At 38.4% G+C, this 9,776-nt stretch overlaps 1 protein-coding gene across 1 annotated transcript in view; it reads right to left on the minus strand.

Moving 5' to 3' along the window:
• Positions 1-245: 245 nt before the first annotated feature.
• The window catches only part of ALS2 (alsin Rho guanine nucleotide exchange factor ALS2), a 20,778-nt gene continuing 11,247 nt past the window's right edge, over positions 246-9,776 (minus strand). The window contains exons 7-14 of the mRNA XM_007469220.1: positions 9,179-9,336; positions 7,211-7,333; positions 6,158-6,334; positions 5,184-5,229; positions 4,908-4,969; positions 4,184-4,333; positions 3,840-3,936; positions 246-1,886 (exon numbers count right to left, since the gene is read on the minus strand). Coding sequence (XP_007469282.1) covers positions 1,848-1,886; positions 3,840-3,936; positions 4,184-4,333; positions 4,908-4,969; positions 5,184-5,229; positions 6,158-6,334; positions 7,211-7,333; positions 9,179-9,336 — 852 coding nt within the window. The 3' untranslated portion in view covers positions 246-1,847. The remainder of the gene's footprint in view (positions 1,887-3,839; positions 3,937-4,183; positions 4,334-4,907; positions 4,970-5,183; positions 5,230-6,157; positions 6,335-7,210; positions 7,334-9,178; positions 9,337-9,776) is intronic.

Here is a 9,776-nt window from a genome sequence, read left to right on the forward strand (position 1 = left end):
ACCCGTGTCCCCTGCATCGGCAGGCGGACTCTCAACCACTGCGCCACCAGGGAAGCCCCAACATAAACTAATCTTTAAGAGTCGGTCCCTTTCCAATAATGGGCAGGCACATTCTGGTAAACGCTCCTTGAGAAGACATTACAACTGGTATACAATTAACTAATGCCTACCATTTCTAGCCAAAATTTTAAATCCTCCATTTTCCCTTCCTTGAATCTGTTTAGGAGGAGAAAAAATTTAACCTGTAACTATCAAAATATGTCTTTGATTCAAAGAAATAATAGTACCATTTCTTTTAAGTCCCTTGACCTCAGTTTATTAGGGTCAGAAAGTTAATTTGTTCTTTGTCAGCAAAGGTGCTGTAAGTTTATGTTTATTTTAAAGAGAGAGATGTCTAAAACCCCAGTGGGATCTCTGAGGCCGTACAAAGAGGCACAGATTACAATGCAGGCAACTCCCCTCCCCCCAAAAACTAAACTTGGACGTCTTTTAAATTTTTAGTTTGCCCTGTGTCATTTCTTTTGTAATCATAAACAACCTCATAAACATGAATGTCTTTTATTATGAAAATTGCTGTCACATTACAGCCAACATTCCAAAACATTATTTTACTAAACACTTGTCTTGATTATAAAGTAGAGCAGAAACCATGATCCTTTTCCAAAATCGATTAACATCTGTAGATATTAACACAAAGCAGGAGGAGGACACTCTGTACGCTCACCCTGGTGTGTAGGAGATGAGATGGCGAAGAGCACCTATGTAATCCAGAACAGCTACTAGTGTTACTTGTACAGTGTAAACCAAACACTTACAATAGGACATTAAAAAAAAAAAAAAGCAAAACGCTAAAAGGTTGAGGTGTCACAACACTTTTGAGATGGGAGAAGCCAAAGCGAGTTTCCTCTTCCTTCTCCTCTGTGAGTTCAGTGCAAGGTGCAGGGAAGAACCACAACACTAGGTCAAGGATGGATGCAGTTCTTTGCTTCTGTATTTTCCAGTCTCTAGTTCTGCTTCAAAACACAGCCTGCATGCAAAAGCTCTTCAGGCTCTCATTCACAGGCCCCGGAATACAGCATTTGCACACAGATGAATGAGGTTCTGCAGCAGCTCGGAGTCAGTGTCTGAATTCCAGTGTGTTCACTCTGTAGCATTGTCAGGAATCCAAGAACAAAATTCCTATGTTCTTTCTAGTCGGGAGGCAGAAGACTCCTATTTGGATGTGCTCCAGGTCTGGGGTCAGGGTATGGTAGAAGTAACTGCATAGAACCTCTCCCATCATGAATACCCTGGTGGGAAAGCTTAGAAAAAGTTAAAATTTTAGTTTAAAAGTTCCTCTTTCCCCTCCCTCAGCAAAGAAGAATGGTGCACACATGACTGCGAGGAATTGTGGAAGGCATAGTGTGGCTACTATAGTTTCAAGTACAATCTGCTTCTTGCAAAGGGGTCCGGGGTAACTGCAGGCAAACCAGAAACTCAAAAATATTCAGCAACCTCTTTAACGTAAGAAGCTATACTGAGAATTTTTTCTTACAACTTCATGAGCTGGCATACTCTTTACTGTAGGAAGGGTCCTCTTTTTTCCAACAGCAGATGTATGACATTTGGGGAACTTAACACAGGCCAGGGACTGGTCTAATCTGATTTCTACCTCCTTTTCAATCCTCCCTTTATACAGTCTTTTATTCTGGGCTCAGAGCTCCGATCATTAGCAAGGCTCAGAAATAACAACCAAAATAATACAACCTCCTAATTTCAACACTGTTCTTTTTTGCCACTACAGGAAGATGCCAGATGGTGCTAAAACACTTTGAATAGATAATCCAGTTGTCAAGCTGTTATGCAGCCTAGTTAAGCTTCTCACGCTGGATCTGGTAGTAACATGCCTGAAAAAAAGTTCAAAACCATTTAAAATTTACTTTAAAAGAAATTACATAAGTGTAACAATGCACATGGGACTAAGAAAGGAAATCCTTTATTAATGCTGATAGCTCAACTAAATCAGTTGCTTCCATTTTTCCCTGTTTTGTTCCAGTCCCCCTACCCTATCCCATGTCTATTTTGCCAAGTTATAATTAGTAGAAATAAAATTTTATAAAATTCCCTCTGATTCTAAAACAGACCAAAAAATTTTAACAAGCTGTATAATATTCTTCATTAAGTAGAAATACCTTAATTTGTTAAGCCACTATTGACTGGACATGTAGAATATGCTGATGATCAACATAAGATACACAAACAACTATAATCAGAATCACCTAGCATGTTTGATAAACATACAGGTTAAGATTAAGCATCATTCCAGACCTAGGGAGTCAGAATTTCCTGGAATGCATTTTTAAGAAGCATCTCCAAGTGATTCTGAAAGTATCCAGGTTTGAGAGTTCCACTACAAAGAACACCTCATCCAAATAATATACAGTGTATTCCATTCTTTAATTTCTTGGGATAAATCACTAGGAGTAGGACTACTCAAACTCTAGAAACATTTTTGATGTTGCTGATATAAATGTTAATAACAACTGTTTTCCAAAAGGGTGATTTACTCTTTATCAGCAGTGTGGGACTAATTCTGATTTCACTATAACCCCACCAGCCCTGGGTATAATTTTATAACAGTTTTGCTAATTTAGCAGGGACAAAATGGCACTTTCTTTAAATCTGCAGTGAGGTTGAGCGTTTTTCTTTTATATAAATATATTAATTCATTTCTTCCTTGGTGATCTGTTTAGAGATGGTCTTCATATAACATAAATACTAATAATGTAAGTCATTGGTAGCCAATATTTTCCCCACTTGTCCCCTCCCTTTTCAGTTTATTTATTATAAATGTTAATGATATTTAAGTTGAAAAGTTTAAACAATTAGCCCAAGCCAGAAACCTGACATTAAATTCTAGTTTTTGTCATTTTAATTTGCCTGTCTTTTCTTCTGTCTGCCTTTTTGTATATTTAAACCTTACTAAGGCATCTGTAATTCGCTACGTGAGTGATTCCACCCTGATGCCACCCTCCCTCCAAAACTGCTAATAGCTCTTCCAATACTTTGACCATTTATTATATAATTCTCTTTCCCATTTTTGTTTGATGTTTCCATTTTCATATGTCAAATTTTTATTATAATACTGCCTATATGGGAGCTATCCCTTCCACTAAGGTATTTGTCTATTCCTGTGACAGTAACATACTATCTTAATTATTATAATTTCATAACATTTGATTAACTGACACAGTGGGTCTGTTCTGCCTCTCTTTTTTTCAGAAGTGTTTTTGCCATTTCCTATTTGTTATTCTTCCAATAAACTTCACAATGATCGTATCAAATTCCAAGAAAAATCAAGGCAGGGGAACTGAAATGACTTCCAACAATCCCTACAGAGCACCCAGATCAGAGAATCTCATTTGTAACCTACTGGTTACAATAAATGGGAAAGAAAGAAGATGCGATTCATATTCATTACATACCTACTGCCTTCTGTGTTTTACCTGAATTCCATTAAATAGCTCTACTGTTGAATGTTTTTTTGGACACTAAGAATTCTTTGTTTCCTTTTTAAAGTTACATTTATATAGATGGTCTACATTTATAAGGATTTGTAACAATTTGAATGATCAATTTACAGGGAAGATTCGTTAATGAATAATTGGCTTTTGTATTTTGAGAATGATTCTACTTTAATACGTTATCATATTTTAAAATATTAACAGTATGTGCTCTAAAGGCACTTAATGTTTGCATTAAGGTTTTATATAAAAGAAAGGTTAATGATAGATTCATAATATGGTAAATGAAGGAGAGATTTTAACATAAAAAAATATTAAATAGTATCTATACTTTACCTTCAAAGTGGTGAACATTATACCCTGTTCCCCATGCTGAAGATATGGGTCCATGAGATCCTCGATGAGGTGTACTTCAGAGCCTAAATTCCTAATCCTGCCCAACAAGAAAAAGATATTGAGTTATTTCCATTTATATGTACATCCTACTTCTGAATCTATTTGAAAGGAAAAGAAAGAACAGCTCAAGAAAAAGGTAACACCGAACACCGTCGTGAAAAGTGTTAACAGAAATGGACTGTTTTTCCAGTGGGGGAGCATGCTCCTGTCATCAGCTCAGAAAAGCAAGGGGCAGACGTGTTAAAATAATGTCACTGATATTAAAGTCAGAAGAGATTGGTCACCTGGCCCGTAGCACCACATATAAGAAAACAGGAAACAAATCATCCATGGACCACAAGAAGTCTTCCTGAAGTGATGCCAGGACACTCTGAGAGATCTCTTCAAAAGTCTGCTGGATGACTTTAAGTTTGTCTGATGGGGTAAATGTTGTGCTGTTGTTAAAAAGAAAATTAAAAAATAAAAATAAATGACGAAAAGATACCTTATGGTTTTCTTAATAGAGCCATTTGATACTAATTGTTTGATACAAATATACCCTCTTAGGGCTCACATGCCTTAAGTTGGATACATCAGGCAAAAGGAGTCACTGGAAGGGATGATCTCTGTAATCCTATGGTCCTTTGAGGAAAGAAGCCTCCAACTATCAGTGGTTTACATGAAAGAATTCACTAAGTCATAGATCATCTCCTTTTACCCATGTGGAACCTTATTTTCCTAATACATGCTCTTCTCTGAGTAAGAAGTTTGGTTAATTTCCATTTGGCTAAAGATACGATTATGTAGATAAATTGCTGGGTAGGTTCTCCACCACTTTCGAAAATGCAAGGGCCTTGCAGAGCAACAGGTAAATGTCTCAGAGTCTTTCTGATCTTCAGGCTGAGTTTGACACCATCTTGGAGGGTTGCGGGGTGGGGTTAGAGCTTAGGTAAAGATAAGATCTCATCAGTATCTTAATAGACTAACCGCTCCTTTGATTTATGTAATTTTCAACAAATTAGAGATTACCTGATCTGCTGTAGACATTCTACAGCTGAGGCAAAACAAGCATCTTTTGTGGTTGGCAAAACCTGCCAAAAAAGAATTTATAAAGGTCAAAGAGGAAAGCTGTCTTATGCAGCAACAAGAAACATAAATGATACCAATGGCAGAATGCAGATCTTCAGTGAATAACTCATGCTTGGGTATTATATTACCGAAGTAAAACAGAAACTGTTTTGCTATCTCGAATCCCCCCACACCAAATAAAAACATATTTGCTGAGGAAACTAAAATCCACTATACCTTTTTACTCTCTCCAAGGACTGACAAGGTCACTGGCCAAAATTTCCTAAAACGAAATCCATACATTGTTAATACAAGTTGCTCCTTATGGTAAATTAGTCCCCATAAAAACAGTTAATGACTAGATTGACTTCCCTGTCCCCATTTAAAGTAACTATTCCACAGTTCCTTCATTTTTACTATTAAACCATTCCACTGAAAAAATTTACTTTCCAATTAAGGCTCATTCATTTTTTTCTGATAGCACAAATATATAACTATTGGGTGTTGGGGTGATCGGTTGTATCCTAACACTTCTAGAAAGTACAATCACTTAGTATTTCCTTGGACTAACAAGAAACAATGCCCTACAACAAAAAAGGGCACTTCTAAACTTTTACATGAGAAATTGTAGATGGGGAGGGAGGGAAGAGAAGAGAAGGGAAAGAAGAATGCCAAAGACTGAATACAATTAACTTTGCTTTGAAGAATTGCAAAATATCAGGCAGGATAACTCAAATTATTTACTTATATTCAGAATAATAATCACATTTCAAACTCATGTCTAAAAACTCTCAGAAATAAAGATTTTTTTTTTTTTTTTTTTTTTTTTTTTTTTTTTTTTTTTTTTCTTGCGTTATGCGGGCCTCTCACTGTTGTGGCCTCTCCCATTTGCGGAGCACAGGCTCCGGACGCGCAGGCTCAGCGGCCATGGCTCACGGGCCCAGCCGTTCCGCGGCATGTGGGATCCTCCCGAAACGGGGCACGAACCTGCGTCTCCTGCATCGGCAGGCGGACTCTCAAGCACTGCGCCACCAGGGAAGCCCAGAAATAAAGATTTTAAAACATCACTATTTTGCTGAAGACAGATATGCGATAGGTAAATAAACTGCAAATCATATATACAATTAGATATCAAAGTACCAAATTCCCGATAATGCTGTTTGCACGTTGAGTTAAAACAATTAGGTTCCATTCATAATTACTGTACTGACCTCTGCACCCCGAGGAAGCCCAAAAGAGCAATGTCTGCCTGCTTATTTAGTCGGAGAACACATTCCCAGTAAACATCCTCCTCACGATCATTATCCAGGGCATAAAGCATGAACAACGGTGGGTAAAGCCGAGGTAGGAGCACAGGAAGCAGTAAACCAGAACCTGTTACCACGTAACTACAAAATATTGGAGAGAGAGGGAGGAGCATTAACCTTAAAATTGAAAACAGAACCAAACATGGAGCTTTATTTTCTAGAACTTGAAAGTAAAGATGGGAATTTTTGAGTAAGGAAGCAGTTATATTCCTTTTATGTAAGGAGTTAACATGAGAAGTCTACCTATGGCCCCAGAGTTTTGTCTTGTGCCAACTGTGAATTCTTATCATAAACTCAAAATCTAATTGAAAGCCCACTCTGTTTCCATTTTAAGGCTGATTTCTCTGTTCTAGGGCAGAATGATTTACTTTGCTCAGCAGCCTTTGTGCCCAGTCATTTGTAGTTACAGTTTCATGGGGTTTGGCTAACAGAACTTGAGACTTAAAAGGAACCTCGGAGATCACAAAGTCCAGCCATGTCATCTTATTTATTTTTTAATATTTTTTTTATATTTTAAATAAATTTATTTATTTTTGGCCGCATTGGGTCTTCGTTGCTGCACGCGGGCTTTCTCTAGTTGCAGTGAGCGGGGGCTACCCTTTGTTGCGGTGCACAGGCTTCTCATTGCGGTGGCTTCTCTTGTTGTGGAGCACAGGCTCTAGGTGTGCGGGCTTCAGTAGTTGTGGCTCGCGGGCTCTAGAGCACAGGCTCAGTAGTTGTGGTGCACGGACTTAATTGCTTTGCGGCATGTGGGATCTTCCCAGACCAGGGCTCGAACCTGTGTCCCCTGCATTGGCAGGCGGATTCTTAACCACTGTGCCACCAGGGAAGCCCCCAACCGTATCATTTTAAAAAGAAGGAAACAGATCCAGAGAAAACAACTTTTCCTGGGATTCTTTGCATAAGATCACTTGGTCCCCACCCCCTTTCTCACCATCTCCACCCAGCTCCACTCACCCTGGCTCTGGTGATTCAGATCTGGAATCTGACTTCCCAGTGCAAAAGGATTTTCTTTCAGTTGGCAGAGGAGCAGAGAGAGGAATTGTACTGCCCTCTTCAGGAAGCTCAGGAAATAAGAACCTAAGGAAGAATAAAGAATATCATTACACAGTTACACCTCTAGAGTGGATAAAAAGAGTAAAAACACATTTCCATTATTTAATCTTTTAAGGACCAATAAAACCAAACTTTCTATCAACCAAATAAGTCAGTTTCCTTAGAGTCTTAACTGATGCTTCTTACAGGATAAAATTAAGAACGTAGCTAATGGGGCTTCCCTGGTGGCGCAGTGGCTGAGAGTCCGCCTGCTGATGCAAGGTATACGGGTTCGTGCACCGGTCCCGGAACATCCCACATGCCATGGAGCACCTAGGCCTGTGAGCCATGGCCACTGAGCCTGCGCGTCCGGAGCCTGTGCTCCGTAACGGGAGAGGCCACAACAGTGAGAGGCCCGCGTACCGCAAAAAAAAAAAAAAAGAATGTAGCTAATGAATAACACCAATAAAAAAATCTGTCTAGTTACTAAAGAACGAACAATTCTGATCTATATTATATATGTTTTTCTTACTGGCAAATCTCATCTGAGGTCAATGTGTATTGACTCTTCAAGCAGAGATCATTGCTTTCAGAATATAAACAATTAAATGTCCAACATTAAGAAAAAATGAAAACTCAATTCATGCAAAAATTTAAAATTTTTTTTAAAAAGCCAAGCTGTTGAAAAACTTTTCCAAATGATTGAGATGCTAAATTGTTGAGGATTTTTCCCTAGGCATTGAATTCTCTCTGGATTTTATTTCCCACCTCTTGTATGCAAATGGTGGATTCTAACCATAAACAAGTTTATTGTTCTCTTTATTTTTACAGACTTAAACCTTAACTCTTTACAGGCAGTTTGCAATCTTCTGTATTTTTGTAGACTTATACCATGCCCCTGCCCCGATTTTATAGTGGAGAAAACTAAAAAGTTCAGGGAACTTATCTTCATTTCACCCATCTAGCTAATGTCAGAGCTGAAACAATCCTAGCCCAGCGATCTTTTTAGTAGATAACACTGCCCCCTCCAAACTGAAACATTTCCAAATGCATGTATCAGTTCTGAGGCTAAATAATATAAGGAGGTTTTTCTGGGACAAATGCATAAACTTTTGTATAACTATCTCAATACAGTATTTACTTGTTGGCTTAAACCCAGTAAAATATCTTGAATTTCATAAGTTCCAAACTTGCTTGCTGCCTGAACCTCTCCTTCAAAAAGATGCTTGCTTGCTTTCTCACCTTCTTCAAAGTCTCTGCTCAGATATTACCTTATTAGTCATGTCTCCTTGACCTTCCGTTTAAAATAGCAGCATCTCACCTCCATCTCCATTCTCTTCCCCTCCATCACATGAATCATCATCTCACATATTACATATTCTGTTTACTCTGTCCCCAGTAGAACGGAAGCCCCATGAGAGTACAGATTTTCAATCTCTCTCTTTCTTTTGGGGGGTTGGTTTACTGATAAATTCCTCCAAGGGCCAGAATGGTGGCTAACACGTAGATGCACTCAAACATTTGTTGAATAAGTGAACAAACAGGCTGTTGTCAAGGAATAGGACATAAATACTCAGGGCTAAAACTCTGTATTAGATTTTATCCTCTCTGTGGTTAGGTTTTAGAGACATGGTTTTGCCTAGAGATTAAATCCAAATAAGACTACTATATTTCATACCAAAATTGTTATTAAAAAATTTTATTTTAGCCTTCTGTCATACCCAATGAGTAAGAAAGACAAAAAGGAAGTAAGTTACAATGGCTAACGTCCATCTTTTTTATAGTTATAGCATAAACACAAAGTAAAAACATGTTTTCATTATTTAATCTATTGAAGGATCTGTGGCATAAAACCATTTTCTTGATGACTTCAGTGAAAAGATCTCTCACCTCACCAGCTGGAAAATTCGCTTCAGGTAGGACGTAATCTCCTTCACAGCCTCCTGTAGCAGCCGGCGGTTGGCTCCCACACCCACATATGTCATTCTATACACTGCAACCAGTGTCTCCACGAGCCTGCCCAGTGGGTGCAGAGGAGTGTCGCAGGCCTGAGCAGCAAGAGAACCGATGCAGCCAGTCAGTGTGCACTAACAGCAGAAACAACTGATCGACCAAAAAGAAACACTTTCATAAATGATGAGCAATTTTCAAACTGTCAAGAGTCTACTTTTGGACCAGGAAAATTTAAATACTTCAACTTTTCTGAAAGTGTTGAGTCTACCCAAATTATATGGAGTAGGAGTCCCTATTCTTAAAGAATCCTTTTAACATTTTGGGAAGATAGCTTTGGATATACTGATAAAGAATATTAAAAGAAAGGTTCTAAGGGAATTCCCTGGAGGTCTAGTGGTTAGGACTCCACTCTTCCACTGCAGGGGGCACAGGTTCGATCCCTGGTCGGGGAACTAGGATCCCAAATGCTACATGGCATGGCTGAAGGAAAAAAAAAAAAAAAAAAAAAAAAAGGTTTTAACAAACCATAAACATA

This window comes from Lipotes vexillifer, unplaced genomic scaffold, assembly GCF_000442215.2.
Source record: "Lipotes vexillifer unplaced genomic scaffold, Lipotes_vexillifer_v1.1 scaffold648, whole genome shotgun sequence".
Taxonomy (NCBI): Eukaryota; Metazoa; Chordata; class Mammalia; order Artiodactyla; family Lipotidae; genus Lipotes; species Lipotes vexillifer.